The 21,307-nt window shown below is 37.2% G+C and overlaps 1 protein-coding gene across 4 annotated transcripts in view; it reads left to right on the top strand.

Annotated features, from left to right (window-relative positions):
* Positions 1-21,307, top strand: part of FABP7 (fatty acid binding protein 7) — a 159,912-nt gene that overhangs the window by 134,379 nt on the left and 4,226 nt on the right. For 3 of the 4 annotated variants that reach the window (XM_082406290.1, XM_082406289.1, XM_082406288.1), the window contains 2 exons: positions 18,761-18,933; positions 19,945-20,046. In XM_082406290.1, coding sequence (XP_082262416.1) covers positions 18,761-18,933; positions 19,945-20,046 — 275 coding nt within the window. Of the gene's footprint in view, positions 1-17,919; positions 18,302-18,760; positions 18,934-19,944; positions 20,047-21,307 lie in introns of those variants that run through there. The other variant, XM_082406291.1, reaches the window with a different exon arrangement.

Below are 21,307 nucleotides of genomic sequence, written 5' to 3'. Positions count from 1 at the left end.
TGCTTTTGTAGACAGCTTTGAAAAGAAATTCAGAGCCTAAGGAATGGGCTCTAAATAAAACTTCCACTCCTTCCTAGGTGTTCTCCAGGGATTCAGAGAATTGAATCTCTGTGGCAATTTATAAGACTGTTGACCCTTGTTTCTTTCCTTATGTAGGTTCCCCTGCATCTACCTAGAAAATGCAAAGCAGTCAGTAGTCTGCTCACATTCAATCCAGCAGTTTTTCTGAAATTGGTATTGACTTTGGAGTCTGCCTCATCCCCACATGCCAATTCACTCCCATCTATCACCTCAATATAATCTGGTTCTGTAGTGCATGTATTTGTTATAGACAGGCTTCTGCATACAGTGGGTAGTGCTTTAGCCCACAAGATTCAGTTGTATAAGAAATGTAACTTTATTTTTCTACGTTCACATTTGGTTTCAAATAGGAGTTCCGCAAAGTGGTTTCTACCTAATCTCAATTCATTTAAACTTTGTTTTCAGCTGATGAATGTATTGTATTTCATAGAAGAAAATCAAACAGGTGTTTCCTCATTTTCTCACATCAAATCCACCAGTTTTCCTGCTTCTGTGCCCATGTGCTTGCCATCCCTCCTGTTTCAATGGAAGAAATATCCCTGCTCCTAAGACAACTCCTTCACTGCCCTGGAGTTCTCAAACTTTTCCACCTTCTCAAGGATTTCTCTCCTGAAATTATACCCTTTTTCTTAATTTGCATGAGAACTTCAAGTAATTCAAAAGGTCAGACTTTTTCAACTCCAAAGTGTTAGCTTCCAAAACTTTCTTTTTGCTTTTCTCCTTCCCTGTTCTTCAGTGGTGACAATAGGTGCCTTGAAGTCTGGTTTGAAAGAGTAATGAAACGAAAGAGCATTTCCAGGGTGAAAAACACAATGGTTAAACAGTACAAAATTTATCATCCTATTGCACTTTGGTGTATAATGTCACTTTGTGCAAAGTTTTACAATGTCAAACTTTGACTTTGCCCATAGCAAGCTCTAAGGCAGACTGCAGAGCGCTCCGTGCCTCTGCTGAGACCACCATTGCTCCCCACCACTCTCGCTTTTTACTACCACAGATAGTCAATGATACCTTCTCTGTGAAGGCTGTAAAGAGGGCTGCCACTGACTGCCCCGAGGAGGCTATCATTAGGAATAGCCTTACTGTCCCTGTTGGCCAAGCCTCTCTGGTCATCATTCCCAATCCACTGCATGATTCTCACTGGCATGCCAGCATGCTGTAATACTCCCCTTTAAAAACCAAACAAACTGGGAGTTCCCTGGTGGTCCAGTGATTAGGACTCCGCCCTTTCACTGCAGGGGGCACAGGTTCCATCCCTGGTCGGGAACTAAGATTCTGCATGACGCTTGGTGCAGCGGGAAAAAAGACAAAACCAAACCAGTTTCCATGACTTCACATAACCTTCCAGCCACTTCCCCAATTTATGTGTTCTTCTCTTTGAAAAACTTTTCAAAAGGCTTGTCTGTACTCACTACGTCCAATTTCTCTCTTAGTTTCTCTGAAACCCACTCTCATCACTCCTATCAGAGTCATCAGTGGCCTCCAGATGACCCAATCTGAAGATCAGCTCCGTCTTCATCTCTCCCAATTTCTCAACCATATTTGACAACGTTCATCCGTCCCTCCCCTTGAAGTTCTTCTTCCTTTGGCTTCTGATACATAACACCATCCTTGTTTGCCTCCCACTCCACTGACAACTTTTTTTTTAGCTTCCTTGTCTGGAAGCTCCTACTTTTCCTGATTTATTAATGAAGAGTTCCTAAGGCTCAGTCTTTTGAATCGCTTCTCTGTACTGTCCACATTCACTCTTTGGAACTTAAGAGTTTGATGATCTAATCCAGTCCCATGGCTTTAAAGATCAATTATATGATTTGGTGGCTCCAAAATGTATATCTTATCCTTAAATCTCTCCTCTGAGCTCTAGACTGCCATATTCAAAAGGCTACTTGATATCTGCCTTGAATACATAATAGACATCTTAAGCTTATCATTTCCAAATGAGAAATGCTGATTTACCCCTCCAAAACCAGTTTTTCTCTAGGTTTTTTAAATGCTCTGAATGGAATTACAATTCAATAAGTTGCTCCTGCCAAAATCTTGGAATCTTTCTTGACGCTGCCCTTTCTCTCACGTGGGACAGGAAACCTCAGCATTGTATACACTGCAGGGTGAGTGCAGTGTCCAAGGAAGATGACTGAGGACTAGATATTGTGATGCCACCGCAACAAGCACTTCCTTCATGGCCCCTGGACCCTGACCCCTTGCCCTTTCACCTCATTCCCTGTCTTTAGATCTTAGATGCAACCTCATGGAGAAGGAGGAGGGAATCCTTGAATCAACTTGGGGAAAACCTAAAATGTCTCAATAATCACAAATGTTACTTAATGTGCAAAAAAGTGACCATAAAAGTTTTCTGCTTTTAGGTAAAAATGGGAAGTGAAGTTAGTAATCAAGTTCAATTACAGAAGAACAAAGATATATGTTATTATATATAGGTTTGGGGCTGCAAATTCATACCCACTGTCCTTGGGGTTTCTCTCCTCTTTATGTGGCTTGTGGGCCTTCTTTCCTGACAGGCTGCTCAAGGAGGCTACAGGAATCCCAGTGAGTCAGCAAGATGATCTATTAAGGAGCCAGAAGAAAATATTAATGCCCTCATTCATATTTAATCTTATATAAAATTAGATCTAAATCTTTACTAAGATATATATATATATATATATATATATATATATATATATATATATATATATATATATATATATAGACATTGGTCCTTTACTTGGGCACACATCAGTCTCTTGTCCTGCAGGGTCCTGAGAGAAGAGTGCATGACAGTCAGTGAGTCCCTCATTTTTCAACCTATTTCAACCCTGAGTGTATTTTAGCCTCGAAATAGTAGTTAACAGTAATATGAAGCCATCTACAATTAGCAAAATAATATATTAAAAATATTATTTATTTTGTCTTCATCTCATTCTCTTCAATTTATATTTTATATGAGTTATAATATGCATACTGTGTTCATATGGCATTTATATGTATATAAGTTATGAATAAATAAATACACAAATATGAGGTGGATAAATATATTTTATTGATGGGGTGCAAAATAAAAAATATTTAGAGATCATTGCTCATTAGGACAGCAATTAGCAGGGCTACTTCTAAATCTTAGAGTGGAAATAGTAGAGCTACACAGTACTTTAAAAAGTTTCTTAAAGAAACAAGTTCCTTTAGGACCAGCATCATATTTTGTTCTCTTCTTGGGTTTTTCTTTTGTAAAGTTATAAAACAGGGCCACTAGTGTCACAAACTCATAATGAGTCCCACAACATCCCATTCATTAATTTATTCAAATATGCTTATTAAGTATCTCCTATGTGTAAAGTGCGACAGGACAGAGCCCAGAGGTTCCTCCTAAGAGTTTCCAAATCAAGTAACAAGAGTTCTTGACAACAATTCTGAATGGTATTTGGCTGCCGTCTTTCCCCATAGGGTGTGTGCCAGCTATGCAAATCAATTACAGAAAGACCTTTGTCATTGCTCAAGCTGAAATTCTAGACATGCAAGCTAATTCTAGTTAATTGCACATGTATTACTATAACAACTTAAAATGAAAGTTTTTGCCAATGATTAGTATACAGTTCCTCATTAAGTAAATAATCAAAATTTTAATAAAAGTCATGTTGAAGAGAATTTTGTGAGATTTCCAGGTTAAATTTAGCTTTATTTACTTGGGAAACTCAAACATAGCTATTTAGTTCTTTCTCTTTTCCCCAATTCCATCTTCCTAAAGAGATTGCATTTTTTTTTAATCTCAAAATTTTACATCAGTAGAATTGTCTTGTTTGCCTTGAATTAGAACCTTGAGTGCATTTGGGTGATTGCTAAATGCTGAGTGCATCTGGATGAGTGCAGGAAGTATGAAGTATGAGTCTCCTACAAGGTGACTGTTAACATAAATAGGTCAAAGTTCTCTTAACTTCTCTGCCAGAGTTTCCATGAAGTTAAATTTGAAAATGGACCAACATAATGTAGAAGTATGAAAGAATCCTGGGACATTAGAGAAAGAAGAAGACTAATTGATGATCCAAAACAACATCATCATTTCCAGACAATGATACAAATGCTAAAGTGTTTAGATAATTTATCTAAGGATAAATATACAGATAGATGGTGGAAGAAACCCTATGTTTTGAACCTAGACAGTAGTCAAAACAAGAAAATCTTCTCTTAATAGGCTTTTCATATAGGGCAGCCAAGGATTATTATATTAATTTATCTAAATGCTGGATTTGCACAGATTTAAGATTAAAAGTGATAATCCCTGGAATATGCAGTTTTGCTTCATTTTGTTTTTAATTATTTTTGCAGCCAAAGGCTATCTTGAAGAGAGTAAAAGGATTGGGAACACAAACTGATACATGGAAGATAAACACATTTCTGAAAGAAGTATTACACTTTTGAATAAATGGAGCTAAAACCTTATGGTTTCTAAATGGAAAGACTGCATGTAATAGTGATTCAATCTTTTCTGAAAAATTTATAAATTTTAACTCAATTCTGACTTGTTAAAATTTTCAGAAGATGTTTAAAGAGACAGAATGACTATTCTCTCCTGAAGGATCCCCAAGATCTTGAACTGAAGCATTACTTCAATATTTTATGGCCCATCTCCTCTTTGATAAAAACTGTATGCTTTCTCTTGATTTTTAAGTCAAAACAATGGCAATTTTAACATGGTTTCTTAAAGAGAACACATCCTCTCTTTCCACGCTCAGGATCCTCTCCCTCAGGGAAGGGAGGTGTGTGTGTGTATGTGTGCGTATCTTTCCTATGAGTTGAAAGTCATTGCAGGGATGGTTCAATATCCACAAATCAATCACCGTGATATACCACATTAACAAATTGAAGAATAAAAATTGTATGATTATCTCAATAGTTGCAGAAAAAGCTTTCAACAAAATCCACATTCCATTTATGATAAAAACCCTCAACAAAGTCAGTACAGAGGGAGCATACCTCAACATAATAAAGGCCATATATTACAAACCCACAGCCAACTCACACCTGTCATAACCACTATCATCAAAAAAACAACAAATAACATACTCAAGGGTGAAAAGCTGAAAGCATTTCCTCTAAGATCAGAAACAGGACAAGGATGCCCACTCTCACCACTTTTATTTAACACAGAATTCAGAGTCCGAGCCACAGAAATCAAACAAGAAAAAAACTTAAAAGGAATACAAATTGGAAAGGAAGAAGTAAAACTGTCATTCTTTGCAGATGACAACTATATATAGAAAATCTGGGATAGCCTCAACCACCAGAGGGCAGACAGCAGGAGCAAGAAAAACTATAATCCTGCAGCCTGTGGAACAAAAACCACATTCACAGAAAGACAGACAAGATGAAAAGGCAGAAGGCTATATACCAGATGAAGGAACAAGATAAAACCCCAGAAAAACAACTAAATGAAGTGGAGATAGGCAACCTTCCAGAAAAATAATTCAGAATAATGATGGTGAAGATGATACAGGACCTTGGAATAAGAATGGCGTCAAAGATCGAGAAGATGCAAGAAATGTTTAACAAAGACCTAGAAGAATTAAAGAACAAACAGAGATGAACAATACAATAACTGAAATGAAAACTACACTAGAAGGAATCAATAGCAGAATAACTGAGGCAGAAGAACGGATAAGTGACCTGGAAGACAGAATGGTGGAATTCACTGCTGTGGAACAGACTAAAGAAAAAAGAATGAAAAGAAATGAAGACAGCCTAAGAGACCTCTGGGACAATATTAAACACAACATTCGCATTATAGGGGTCCCAGAAGGAGAAGAGAGAGAGAAAGGACCAGAGAAAATATTTGAAAAGATTATAGTCGAAAACTTCCCTAACATGGGAAAGGAAATAGCCACCCAAGTCCAGGAAGCACAGTAAGTCCCATACAGGATAAACCCAAGGAGAAACACACTGAGACACATAGTAATCAGATTGGCAAAAATTAAAGACAAAGAAAAATTATTGAAAGCAGCAAGGGAAAAATGACAAATACATACAAGGGAACTCCCATAAGGTTAACAGCTGATTTCTCAGCAGAAACTCTAGAAGCCAGAAAGGAGTGCCATGATATACTTAAAGTGATGAAAGGGAAGAACCTGCAACCAATATTACTCTACCCGGCAAGGATCTCATTCAGATTTGATGGAGAAATCAAAAGCTTTACAGACAAGCAAAAGCTAAGAGAATTCAGCACCACCAAACCAGCTCTACAACAAATGCTAAAGGAACTTCTCTAACTGGGAAACACAAGAGAAGAAAAGGACCTACAAAACCAAACCCAAAACAATTAAGAAAATGGTCATAGGAACATACATATTGATAATTACCTTAAACGTGAATGGATTAAATGCTCCAACCAAAAGACACAGGCTTGCTGAATGGATACAAAAACAAGACCCATATATATGCTGTCTACAAGAGACCCACTTCAGACCTAGGGACACATACAGACTGAAAGTGAGGGGATGGAAAAGATATTCCATGCAAATGGAAATCAAAAGAAAGCTGGAGTAGCTATACTCATATCAGATAAAATAGACTTTAAAATAAAGAATGTTACAAGAGAAAAAAAAAAAAGAAAATCTGAAAGATGCTACCAAAAACTATTAGAACTAATAAATGAATTCAGTAAAGTTTCAGGATACAAAGTTACCTACAGAAATGTGTTCAATTCTATATACTAGCAATGAACTGTCAGAAAGAGAAATTTAAAAAACAATCCCATTTACAATTGCATCAAAAAGAATAAAATACATAGAAATAAATCTAACCAAAGAGGTAAAAGATTTGTACTCTGAAAACTATAAGACACTGATGAAAGAAATTGAAGACGATACAAAAAAATGGAAAAATATACCAACTTCATGGACTGGAAGAATTAATATTGTTAAAATGGCCATACTACCCAAGACAATTGACAGATTCAGTGAAATCCCTACCAAAATACCAAGGGGATATTTCTCAGAACTAGAACAAACAATTCTAAAATTTGTATGGAAACACAAAAAAATCCATATAGCCAAAACAATCTTGAGAAAGAAGAACGAAGCTGGAGGTATCATGCTCACTTATTTTAAACTATACTACAATGTTACATTAATCAAAATAATATGGTACTGGCACAAAAACAGACACATCAATGGAACAGAATAGAGAGCCCAGTAATATACTCACACTTATATAGTCAACTAATCTACAACAAAGAAGGCAAGACTATACAAAGCTGCAGGAAAGACAGCCTCTTCAATAAACCATGTTGGGAAAATTGGATAGATACATGCAAAGGAATCAAACTGGACTACTTTCTCACACCACATACAAAAATAAACTGAAAATGGATTAAAGACTTAAATGTAAGACCTGAAACCATAAAACTCCTAGAAGAAAACATTGGCAGTATGCTCTTTGACATCAGTCTCAGCAATAGTCTTTTGGATCTGTCTCCTCAGGCAAGAGAAATGAAAGCAAAACTAAACAAATAGGACTATGTCAAATTAAAAAGCTTTTGCACAGCAAAGGAAACTACCAACCAAACAAAAAGGCTGCCTATTGAATGAGAGAAGATATTTGCAAGTGATATGTCTGATAAGTAGTTATCCAAAATATGCAAACAATTCACACAACTCAAATAAAAAAAAATTTTTAAATGGGCAAAAGACTTAAGCAGACATTTTTCCCAGGAAGACATACAAATGGCCAACAGACACATGAAAAGATGCTCTATATCACTGATTATCAGGGAAATGCAAATCAAAACCACAATAAGCTACCAACTCACACCTGTCATAACCACTATCATCAAGAAAACAACAAATAACAAGTGTTGGCTAGGATGTGGAATAAAGGGAATCCTCTTGCACTGTTGGTGGGATTGTAAATTGGTGCAGAAACTAGGGAAAACAATATGAGGTTCCTCAAAAAATTGAAAATAGAATGACCATACAATCCAGCAATTTCACTTCTGGTTATTTACTCGAAAAAAAAAATGGTAGTTCAAAAAGATATCTGCACACCAATGTTTATTGCAGCATTATTTACAACAGCCAAGATATGGAAGCAACCTCAGTGTGCAATGATAGATAAATGTATAAAGAAGCTGTGATATATATATATACACACACAGACAATAGAATTTTAGTCATAAAAAAATGAAATCTTGCCATTGTGACAACACGGATGGATCTAGAGGACATTATGCTAAATGAAATGTCAGACAGAGAAAGACAAACACTATTTGATCTCACTTATATGTGGAATCTAAAAAACGAAACAAACAGGCAGAAAAAATGACATGAAAACAGACTCATAAGGTAGTGGGAGGGGAGAAATAGGTGAAGGGGATTAAGAGGTATGAATCTCCATTTATAAAATAAATATGCCGTGAGGATGTAATATACAGCATAAGGAACATGGTCAATTATATTGTAGTAACTTTGTATAGGGACGAATATAAGTTTTTGTAGGCTTATTGTGGTGATTATTTCATAGTTTATGCACATGCCAAATCACTATGTAATGTATCTGAAACTAACATAATATTGCACATCAACTATATTACCACAACAAAAACAAAAAAGTGTTTGTCATTGTTCAGAAACTGGACTTTGATCCTGAGATCTGGAAACACAATTTGACAGCAAACCTTGATCTTGTCTCAGGGACAGACACAAGTCAACTAGGCTGCCATGACTGATATATGCCATCAGAATTTATTGATTTGCAAGAGAAATATAATTGCAGAGTAAATTGGGTTCTCAAGTCCATTGACTAATATTTTCTCTTCCTGCAGACAAGTAGCACACGAAAATGGTATAATGAAAATGACCATCGATTGATTTTCAAAAAGAAAATCTCTTCTACATTCACAATATGATGAAAAAAAATTTGAGCCACCACTTTTTTCAATAACTCTGTAACATTGCTCTATATTTATTTGGTAACTAAATGCTACAATGAAAAGACTATGGTCAGCCACACTTCTTATAACATTTTATGCATCTTTTCCTCTGATTGAATATTTATTGGATTTTTCCTTATATTTATATATACTTATTTGAATTATATTTGATTCAAACATATTACTAGAATTAAAGAGCTTGTGTTCTATTTTCATTAATTATGTCAAATGATGAACAATTTTGATCTATATACTGATGCCTATTTTTAGCTACAGAAAGTTTTTCTCAATTATGATTTTCTTTATTACATATCTTATTCCAGTTGTTTAGATGTCTTTCTTAGTAATACCCATAATTAGGCTGTAGTTTCATTCTCTTCATGTCTATTATTTCCACTTTTACTATTCATAATATCTCCCTGCATTCTAGAAATTCTCTTCAAACAATATAATTCTATTTATTACTGTCTCCTCTTCAGGATATTAACTATTTCCAAACATAGTAAATTAATATGAAGAGCAGAAAATTTATGATATTCTGGCATTTTCTTAACAGTTTCAAAATAGAGGCTCACCCTTCAACAAATCGATGGGTACTAACATTTGTAAAGTTACTCCTATGTGCTTAAAAACAATAACAAAAATAATGCAATCATAATAATGGTTTCAACTTAATAAGTTGCTTTGGAAATAAAAAATAAATTAATTAATACCCTATTTTATTTTTATTTTATTTTATTTTTATATCACTAGCATTCAAAGATATGCTTATACTCCTGTGCTTTCCAATTAGTGATTGGGTGAAAAATACCATGAATCTCAATGGCCCATTTATAATTTTTAATTATGTTACTGGTCAAACTATATCAAGAGCTGTTCCAATAAATTGTCTTGAAAATTGCATGTTGTAGAGACTTAAAATTTAGATGGAAAGTATTATTCAAGGATTCTGTTTCTTCTAGAAAATGAGTATGAAAATATCTTATTCACAAGAAGGCCCAGGTAGACCAGATGCTCTCTTGGGATAAGACTTCTCAATGTCTTCAGAAATGTCTCCATTTAAATTTATAGAGAGCACCTTTTATGAATCCTGATAATTTGATTATGATAGATTATACTCTCCATTACAACACAGAATTTTACTTGTTAACATTGGTTTAATATGTTTCATCCTTAGGATAGTTGGATCATGTTTCTTTCTTGTTGATTATCACATGACACATTATTTTTTATTTTTAAATTTTGTTCCTTCCAGTTTCATTGAGATATAATTGACCTAAAGCGTAGTATAAGTTTATTGTGTAACACACATAATTTTAAATGTGGAGCCATCTTGGTATAAGTTACACACCATTTCTGAAATGGCAGGGTCAAGAAACTGGTAGCATCACTATCCTCCTAGTCTTACCCTGTATTTTGCGTTGAAGAAGTATCACAATCCAAATTTATTAACATGATTCTGACAGACTGGAGTATACTATTTATTTTATAAATCATAAGGCATTAAATGCATCAGCATACATAGGATTTCAACTTAAAATTTTGTTTTCCAGTACAAAGTTCAGCCTTACCCCAGACCACCTGTATCAAAATCTCTCTGGGTAACTTTAGATTCTGCATTATTATAAATCTCCCCAGGTGATTCTAATGATTACCCATTTCACTACTCTAAAATATTTCCAGACATATAGGATCTCTATTTTTTCTTTATTCTCCCCTTTTAACAAACATTTAAAAAATATATCCAGTTATCTCTGAGTTGTGTATAGGGTGTGGTAGATTGACTCACCTGACCTTTGCTCCCACTGCCTTCTGTGGTCTTCTCTGCTCTGCAGAGGCCCCAGAGAGCAAAACAATATTTCCCAATCTCCTCTCTATCTACACTTGATTTAGACCCTGCTTATCATACATGCTTGAGTAAGACTTGAATTCAAAACTCAGGTAAGTGGTGAGAGAGAATGCACCCAAGACAACCATTTTGCTCCTGAGATCTGGCCCATGTGGCATGCCTCTGGAATCACTATTTCTGTGTGACGCTCCCTCATTCCTGGATGACAGCTAAGGCAAGAGATTTCTGGAGCCAGCAGGTGGGAAAGCAGCTTCCTGATTCCCCAGCATTCTGATTTTAGTAGAGAAAATGGTTTCCTTCGCAGACCAGTTTCTATGATGCGGTGGTATGTTCTGGAATTATTACTGAAAGCTCAGCTCAGCCTAAAACCTTGTCCTCCAACACTTCTAAGAATTTTATAAGTGTATAATTCCCTGTATTTCATCTTGTTTCTGTTAAAAATAGCTAGAGTGGTTTCTTTAATCTTAAACTGATTAATACCTTAATACCTTCCTTTTATAGCTACCTGTCTGATAATCATTTCTCAAAGCTTACTTCGGCATTTCATGTGCAGAATTAGCAATAGAGATCTTCCAGGAGTATATGAAGCAGAAAAAAAAACCTTCTAAATTTTTTATTTACACATCAATAACTCACATCAAACAGATCAGAGGATCCACTGAACGGACAAATTCTGTGCATATTAATTGGCACCAGGTTTCCACATATGAGATGGCACAAAACTCTCCTCCTTTTGCATTTAATAAATCCATCATACATTTGGAGGTTCGCTCAGACTAGTCTATGTGCTTTTACTTCAAAGAAAAGAACCCTAGAAAAATTAAGCCTTAATTTCTTCCCAAATTGACATGACATGAATGAGGAAGAGGTTTAGGTATCCTTCTCTGGAGATTACACAGGTTGCAAAGAGAGGAAAAGTTTGAATAGAAACTTGGAAAAGATCATTTGTACAATAGTTTACAATCTTAATTTTTTGAAGTTCTCTGATTCTCTATGTCCATGCTCTATATTTGTTCATGCCTTTAACATTTGTTGAACAAACACTGTGAACTTGATACTGTGATAGACAATGAGGATAGAGCACAATGGAGAATAAAAGACATAGATGCTAAAATAAATGCTTCAGGGAACTCATGTTCTAATGGGAGAGAAAGATATTAAACAATTGACTACAAAAGTTTTTAATTAAATTTATATGTTTTAAAAGACATAAAACCATGGGATGACATAATTGGGGTTCTGATCCAGTCTTCCTTGAGTGAATAATATTTGAGCTAACCTCTAAAAGACAAGAGGAAAGTACCTAGGGAACTGGAGAGGGGAGTTTTCTCAGCAGAGTTGTGGCATATAAATGGCCAGAAGAGGGAAGGTCTATAACTCTTTCATAACAAACATGGAATAAATTTCTCTCCTGAGTAGATTTGTCAGATCTAGAAGCAGGTGAAGGACTTCTTCTACATTTTATACCCAAGAAAATATGAAGAGTGGGATACTCAGGTAATGAGAGGTAAAAGGAGAAAAAAAAACTGCAGAAAATCAAAAAGAATGAGAAGGACATTGGAAAGATAGTCTAAACCTCAACAGCTTGTCTTTATTAGCTTTTCATTCTCCAGCAGAAGAATATAGCACTTCTTTTCAAGATTGTGCCACACCTGGAGGTGCATCTCCTCTCTGGTCTAGTTCACATTTTAAGAAGTATAATAATATAAAAATTTCACAACACCAAGGGATGACAATTCACAGGTCTTTTCCCACACACCTCCTCCCATTGAATTCCATTACCCATACATAGCACATTAACTCCTGCTTGAATGTTGGAATCTTCATCACTCCTGAAGCCTAGAGCTGGTTTAGCTGTTTAATTGTTTGAGGGGAGAGAGTGTGATGCGCATGACAGACAGACCACTGTTTCAGCAAAGGGGTGTTTTCTGAAGATAGTACCTATCATGGGAGAGACTGTGGGTCAATAGTGCCTCCATGGCGTAATCACATTTCATTTCCAACTATAGAGATCTTCCATTACTATTTTATTTTGTGCCATTTGGTAACAAAAAGAACTTCAAGCAAGTACTTTGAATGGTACTTAATCTCTTTTGGTGCAGATCCTTGGATATTTTATCGGAAACAGTGTCATGACCCCGGTTGGCTTACTTGGCTCAAGAACAGTGTTAAAATTTTATTAAAACTTTTTATTTTCTTGAGAAGGAAAAATTTCCATAAAGCAGGTGCCAGGAGATTCAGCCCCATGTGGAGATTTTGCCAAGATCTCCCAAAGCAATTTTTCTTTGTTCCTTTTATTTCACTATTAAAACTAATCTTTATGATGGATTCTTTAGAGTCCAAATTCCCATACATAAAGGTCATAGCCTTGAGAGAGTGGTCAATCTGTCACATTCTTTCCTTTTTTAAGTCTGTGGATGCATTTATATTATAGAAGCCATAGCAAGAGCATAAATTGTTCCTAGGTTTAGGAAAATTGAAAAAAATATCTATTAGTTTTTAAAAATTAATATCTATTATTTTTTATTAATTTTTATTGGAGTATGGTTGCTTTACAATGTTGTGTTAGCCTCCACTGCACAACAAAATGAATCAGCCATATACATACAGATATCCTCTCCCTTTTGGACTTCCCTCCCATTTAGGTTACCAAAAATATCTATTAGTTGAATCTTCCTTAGCACAGCACAATCTTTTCTCTGTTCTTTCACTTTCTTTTCTAATAAAGTCCTCAATAAATAGAGCAAATGACTTATTATTACCTATTACCTATTATTTGAAAGCAACTATTCTTGGCTGTAAATCTATTATATCCTGAACAATTAAAGATAGTAAGATTAAATGTGCCAGTTTAGGGAATTACAACATAGTCAAGTGGCTTTTCCTAAAATTTCTACTATAGACATCTGGATAACAATATTCTCTTCTGCTTATTACTAAATTAATATACAATTCCAAAAAACCTATCTCTAAATTGCTGAGCTTTTATGTTTTATATAAGGTGTAAAAAAATCTGAATTATAGAAATATATGCTTTAAGTTAAAATAAATATATCATCAGTTCCTTTCCTTATCTAAAGAGTGGAAGAAATAAATGAGATAGATGAATATTCCAGCATCATGATCAGTAAGGAGCTAAGATGAAGATGTCTAATACATGCGCCCTGCTCTCAACAATCTTGATCTTATATTCTTGGACCATGAAAAAGAAATGGTTTATTACATTTTAGAATAATAATTAAACACTCTACCAGTTTAAATACGTTTTATTAAGGGGAACATATAAGAATATTTTGACATAACAAAATAAATTGGTCTGAGAACTTCTACCGTAAGGATGGTTTGTGTAAATGGATTAATTAGTCACCTAGATTTAGCAAAAAAGAGAACGTATGAAAAATTCATAGGTGGGGCTAGCTTCAGGGACTTGGTTCAAAGGCTCAAATGATGTCAGATGTGTCTGATGTATAAGCTTTGCTTCCTCTGGGCTTGTTTCATTTCAGACTTTTCACTATAGCCTTTGGCAGCTTCAAGCTCATATCAGCACAACAGCAAGTCCATGTTAGTCCCCATTGCAGGTTTAGGGTACTCTAGTCACTGACTGGAAACCCTGAGCTCCAGACAAGCTTCCACTTGCCTGCCCCACCAGATCTGTGCCTGTGCTCAGGCCTGTGGGCAGCTACGGGGCAGGCAGTCAGGAAAGGGTGGAGGGGTGGCTATGAGTCCTGACTCGACGCTGGGCCAGGCTGTGGGCATCGTTTGATCCATAACTTTTACTGTTTAGGCATATGGCATGTGAACCTCTGTTTGGATTCTTACTCCAAGTCCTTCAAAAGTTAGAGGCAGGTCTGGTACAGGCAATGATAGGAATTTTGGTCTTTAACCTGAGAGCAGGAAAAAGCCATTTGGAGTTTAATCAGGAGAGGGACAAGATAAGATTTAGCTTTTTAAAAATAGTTTTACCATAGTATATTTGATTAAATATAAAATCAATTGCACACATTTAATATGTACACCTGATAAATTTTGACACACCAATGTATCCATTATCACAATCGAGAAAATGAAAAGCAAAAAAATTAAACATTTTTTCCTCCAGTTTTATTGAGATATAATTAACATACAGCACTGTATAAGTTTAAGGTGTACAACATCATGATCTGACCTACATACAAGATTAAATGATCATCACAGTAAGTTTAGTGAACATCCATCATCTCATACGGATACAAAATTAAAGACATAGAAAAAATATCTTTTCCTTGCAATGAGAACTCTTAGGATTTGCTTTCTTAACAACTTTCCGTATAACACACAGCAGTGTTCATTATAGTCATCATGTTGTACATCACATCCCTAGCACTTATTCATCTTATAACTGGAAGTTTGTTCATTTTGACCAGCCTTCATCCAATCCCCTCTCCTCCTACCCTCTGCCTCTGGTGACAACAAATCTGACCTGTTTTCCTATGAGTTTGTTTGTTTCTGAAGTACATTTGACCTACAACACTGTGTTAGTTGCTATTACACAACACAGTGATTCGGTATTTCTATACATTTCCCAACGATCACGATGTTAGGTCTAGTTATGATATGTCACATAGAAAAATATTACATAATTATTGACTGTATTCCCCACATTGTACATTTCATACTTGTGACATTTATTTTGCAATGTTAGTACCTCTTTTTTTTTTTTTTGCGGTTTTTAATTTATTTATTTATTTTTGGCTGTGTTGGGTCTTCGTTTCTGTGCGAGGGCTTTCTCTAGCTGTGGCAAGCGGGGGCCACTCTTCATCGTGGTGCGTGGGCCTCTCACTATCACAGCCTCTCTTGTTGCAGAGCACAGGCTCCAGACGCTCAGGCTCAGTAGTTGTGGCTCACGGGCCTAGTTGCTCCGCGGCATGTGGGATCTTCCCAGACCAGGGCTCGAACCCGTGTCCCCTGCATTGGCAGGCGGACTCTCAACCACTGCGCCACCAGGGAAGCCGATGTTAGTACCTCTTCATCTCCCTCACCTATTTCTTTCCTCCCTCCAGTCCCCCTCCCCTCTGGCAACCATCTGTTTGTTCTCTGTATCTATAACTGAACAGAACAAAGTTTTGAAGAACACATTCAACTAATGACTTATCTAGACTATATAAAGGACTCTTACAATTCAGTAGACAGAAACAATCCAATTGAAAATGGACCATAGATTTGAACAGTTACTTCACCAAAGAAGATAGATTAACAGCAGAGAAGCACATGAAAAGTGTGCTCAGCACCATTAGTCACTAGGAAGATGCAGATTTGTATTTTAAAAGGTCACTCGGGCTTCAGCCTAGTGAAAGGCCGGAGATCAGGCATGGCTGCAGGGAGAACAGTTAAGAGGCTATTGCCGGGCTTCCCTGGTGGCGCAGTGGTTGGGAGTCTGTCTGCCAATGCAGGGGACACGGGTTCGAGCCCTGGTCTGGGAAGATCCCACATGCCGCGGAGCAACTAGGCCCGTGAGCCACAACTACTGAGCCTGCGCGTCTGGAGCCTGTGCTCCGCAACAAGAGAGGCCGCGATAGTGAGAGGCCTGCGCACCGCGATGAAGAGTGGCCCCCACTTGCTACAACTAGAGAAAGCCCTCGCACAGAAACGAAGACCCAACACAGCCAAAAATAAATAAATAAGTAAATTAAAAAATAATAATAATAATGCTTAAATCATCTAAAAAAAAAAAAAAGAGGCTATTGCCATAGGACTAGTAAAAGACAGTGGTTACTTGAATTAAGAAGGTGGTTGTGGGGATAGAGGGAAAGTGAGAAGTTAGAGACATTCAGGAAGGAAAATAGATGGGCTCTGACATTGATGTAGAGAGTAAAGTTTAGAAAGGATTTCAAGTTTTCTGGCTTGTGCAGTTGGGTGGATGATGGTGCCATTCACAAACATGGTGAAAACTGGAGGAGGACCAGGTGAGGGGAAAGATTGAGTTTATGTTTTGAGGTACCTTTGAGATACCAAAGTAGAACCACAGAGCTGACAGTTGGATTAAGATGCATTCTGAGCCTTGTCTCTTGTATTTGGTGTGGACAGAAGCTGAAAGGCAGTGGGCTGAGATTGAAATGGGAGGAGAGAGAGAGAGAAGAGCAGAGACTGCCAAGTCAGTGTCCCCTGACCTGTCCCCACGAAAGCGGGGGCACCTGCTTTTCATCAGCGGCCTGCACTAATAAAGCAGGAAGAAACTCTGGGTAAAGGGGAGTCTGAGTCCCCCTTTAAATATGTTATCACTTAGAACCCTGGAGGTAGCTTGCCATTCTTGAGATGCCCTAAGCCAGGACAAACTGAAGCCAAAGTCTTCTGATTCCCACCTCTGCTCCAATTCTTGCCCTTCCTCCATTGCTAACTCACAACTAGTACACAGATGTAGATGTGGCCTCAGGAAATCAAAAGGTTCTATAGTGCAGGTCATTTAAAATCTTACCAAATGAACTTCTGTCCAGTTTTTCCACTTCGATTCTACAATCGGTTGAAGGAGTGGGGAAAAAGAGTTTGTTCTGCTTTATTTTAGCTCATTAGTGAATCCTAGCCATACTCTCCCTTAGGTCCCTTTTCCATCTTAGTCTGGTTCTCATAGCCTTAGAAAGAAAAATGGGATCTTTAAATTCACTCAGTTTGTGTTGGGAAGAGGCCAAAATTAGTGTCCTATTAGTACTCAGCCGGAGTAGTCTTCTAGCAGTACAATCTAGGGAAGGTATTTACACCTCCTCCCCCTCCCCTTTCCCGAGTTTGGCAAATTCTAGCTCATGTTTTGCTCTCCCTTAAATATGAGAGAAAATAAAAGGCACTATTCAGCCTCTTTTGTCTGAAAAGTCTGGCATTTCAGTGGTTTTCTTTAAGGCGGGGTCCTCATTTGCAACCAGCTTTGCCATTAACGGAAATCAATCTGAATGTCCTACTGTGCGTTTTTTTCTTTCCTCGCAGTCTGAAATGGCCTTTGCCAAGTTTTCAGGCTGAACCTGAAAGACCTTCTCTCATTATACGCTCCCTGCCTCCAGCCTCACTGAATCTTTGCAGAGATTTCTCAGGCAGGAGGACTGCAGTGTGAGGGTTGGGAGGAACTCGACCTACTCCGCTAACCCAGTGGCCCGAGCCAATCACAAAGAGGATTGGAACCTCGCTGCACGCCCCCCTTCCCATCTCCTCCCCCTGCAACAGCCTCCTGGAAAGAGGGGCACTGGAGAGATGTGTTTGCAATTCAAATCCTTGGCTTTCTGCCTGCCTCTTTTCTTAATAAGAAGGCAGGAGCTGCCGTGAGGTGCAAAGGGGTCTTCCGAATTGCAGTGGCCCTAAGATCCGAAGATCCTTGCCTCTGCCTCTTTTATCTGATTCTGAAGCTAACGGGAAAAGGGTAAGGATGGTGGAGGCTTTCTGTGCTACGTGGAAGCTGACGGACAGTCAGAATTTTGACGAGTACATGAAGGCTCTAGGTAGGTAAAAATAAGATGTGTTTTCTCTTCTCAACCTGCAGCTTCAATACTTGCAGATTCCTTCTTCACCCATCAGGTTAGCAAGAGACAAAGACAGATCACATTGTCATAATCAGGGTACTAGGCTGTGTGTTTCTCACAGAATGGATATTTAAATGTGGCATTTGCCTGCTTTCTTGCCTAGGGCCAAATAATGGAGCATTTAGTATTCTGTGGAGGACATGAAGCTTCTGCACCTTTTCCACTTTTTCTCCAGCATCCTTTTACTATTTATGCTTCCAGATAAGCATCCACTTATTATTACGGCTCATTAGTTGTCCTGCATAATTGATTGGCTAAACATACTCTAATGAAACTTACACTTTAGGACATAGATTCCAGAATAGGAAGGTAGATTCCTGCTTTGTGAGCTATTTTGGAAGTTGCAGCCAACTGTCCTGCTTCCTTTTGTTATTTTAGGTGTGGGCTTTGCCACTAGGCAGGTGGGAAATGTGACTAAACCAACAGTGATCATCAGTCAGGAGGGGGACAAAGTGGTGATCAAGACTCAAAGCACATTCAAGAACACAGAGATTAGTTTCCATCTGGGAGAAGAGTTTGATGAAACCACTCCAGATGACAGAAACTGTAAGGTAAGGAGCCGCTCCTTCTCTGGGGGTGGGGATGGGAAGGAGAGAATAAAAGAGAGAAAGTCCCAATATTTCTTTTTTTCTGGATGATGGGAAGTGAAAAATGTTCTCACTATTTCACTTCAGAGAGAAGGACCAAGAGTTAATTTTGCATTCTAGTGTTCATAGCTTATACTCTGAACAATGGGCACCTACTATAGCTCAAATCTTGAATCTGTTTCTTTACCATGTGTTTATCTCATTTTGTATTAAACCTGTATTTCAGAAAGTATTTAACAGTGTTCATTTAAAAGACTGCATTTTGTTTAATCTCTCTTTTGCCTCAGGTTGACTAAATCGATAGCTTGCCTCATTCTAAGACTCTGTTTAAAAGAGTAGCATGATTAGTCAGAAAGCACTAGTTCAGGATTTTTATTTCTAATATGTAAATTTTTGCATCTAGATGTATACATTTCAATCAAATTATGAATTACTAGAGATTTTCTAATAATGACTCTGGAAGCAACAGAGGAAATTGTACTACTTTGATAATTAGTTGATAACTATTTATTCAATTATTACTCTTTTAAAAATCAACTCAGGGACTTCCCTGGTGGCACAGTGGTTAAGAATACACCTGCCACTGCAAGGAACATGGGTTCAATCCCTGGTCCGGGAAGATCCCACATGCCACAGAGCAACTAAGCCCATGCACCACAGCTACTGAGCCCATGTGCCACAACTACTGAGCCCATGTGCCACAACTACTGAAGCCCGCACCCGGAGCCCATGCTCCGCAACAAGAGAAGCCACTGCAATGAGAAGGCTGTACACCGCAACGAAGATTAGCCCCTGCTCGCTGCAACTAGAGAAAGCCCACGCTCAGCAACAAAGACCCAATGTAGTCAAAAATAAATAAATAAATAACTCTTAAAAAATTTTTTTTAAATAGATAAAAATCAATTCATTTGGCTTCCATAACAGAAATCTGACCTGTACCTATTGATATATTCTGCATTTTGTTGTTGGTTTCAGTCTGTTGTTAGCCTGGATGGAGACAAACTTGTCCATGTACAGAAATGGGATGGCAAAGAGACAAATTTTGTAAGAGAGATTAAGAATGGCAAAATGGTCATGGTAAGCAAGAGCAATTTCCCCTTCCTGCTTCTTTGCCCACCCCTCACCCCCTCATTTCCCATCTCCTTCCCTGTCCCTCCCTCCCTCCTTCTCTCCTGTCTTTCCTTCTTTAATAACATTAAATCACTAGCAAGGTTCTTTAATCATGTGTAAAACAGGAGAAATAAAAATATCTTAGCTAATTGTTTCCTCCACTCTGCTTCTTTAATTACAGAAAAAGAGAAAAATTCTACTTAAGTGTAGTTTTAAAAAGTTGCCACTGATTTAGCTAAAATTGTGTCAAAAGAACAGTTGTTGGATTACCGTAATGTCTAATCCTCAAATGAAATCTGAATATAAAACCAATCATCATGAAAATGTAGAGAGATGATATTACTATATTATCATTTGCTGAACCTCAGAAAAATTACTTTATAGCTCCTGTAATAAATGAGAGCTTTAAACATTTTATATTTTAGTTTATAAAGGTTTCACAAGTTCAGTGCAGATAATTTGGAATATAACAGGAAAGTGTAACAAAAATATGAAAATCCTTTTTAATGTCCCCTTAGAGAGAACCATTTTGGTATTACTTCCTTCCAGTCTTTCTTTTTAATGCATCAGATAGCTTTAAAAACATGTCTATTCAATACTGGATAGCCATGTAAAAATTATAAAATAAAAAATAATTTAAAAATAATTTCTCTAATGATGGAGTAGCATCATAAACTGGGAAAAAATGTTATGTCTCAACCTAGCACCCCAGACACTTTTTTTTGGTGAGTTGAGTAATGGAATTTTGATGACATTGAAGTAGTCAATACATCATTTGTGGGTTTTTTTTGGGGGGGGGGTTGCTTTACGTATTCCTTCTAAGATAATAGCAGGAAGGGTCTTTTGGTTTTGTTATTTAAGACTATTGACTAGTTTTCTTCTCCTTCCCTTGACTACCAGCTAGCTGTTCTAGGTTGAGATAGAGGGCTTACATATTCATTCTTCATTTCCTGGGTGGAAGTGGGTGTGGGGAGCAGAGGGACAGTTTTCCTTTCATGTTGATGAATATTTGCCCACGTTTTCCTGCAGTGACCATCACCATCATCAAACAAACAAACAAACAAAAAAACTCATTTATAAAGGATTCAATCTGAAGTTCTCCTTTATGATTTTTTCTTTATTTTTTTCCTGAATACAGAAAAGTGGATAGCTCAGCTTTGGCATGTATGACGGTGATCAGGCAAGCCTGAGTTCAAACAAGGAAATGAAAGCAATGGATGACAAGGGC

This window comes from Balaenoptera borealis (assembly GCF_965194805.1).
Source record: "Balaenoptera borealis genome assembly, chromosome: 9".
NCBI lineage: Eukaryota > Metazoa > Chordata > Mammalia > Artiodactyla > Balaenopteridae > Balaenoptera > Balaenoptera borealis.
This window is presented reverse-complemented; position numbering and strand designations above follow the sequence as displayed.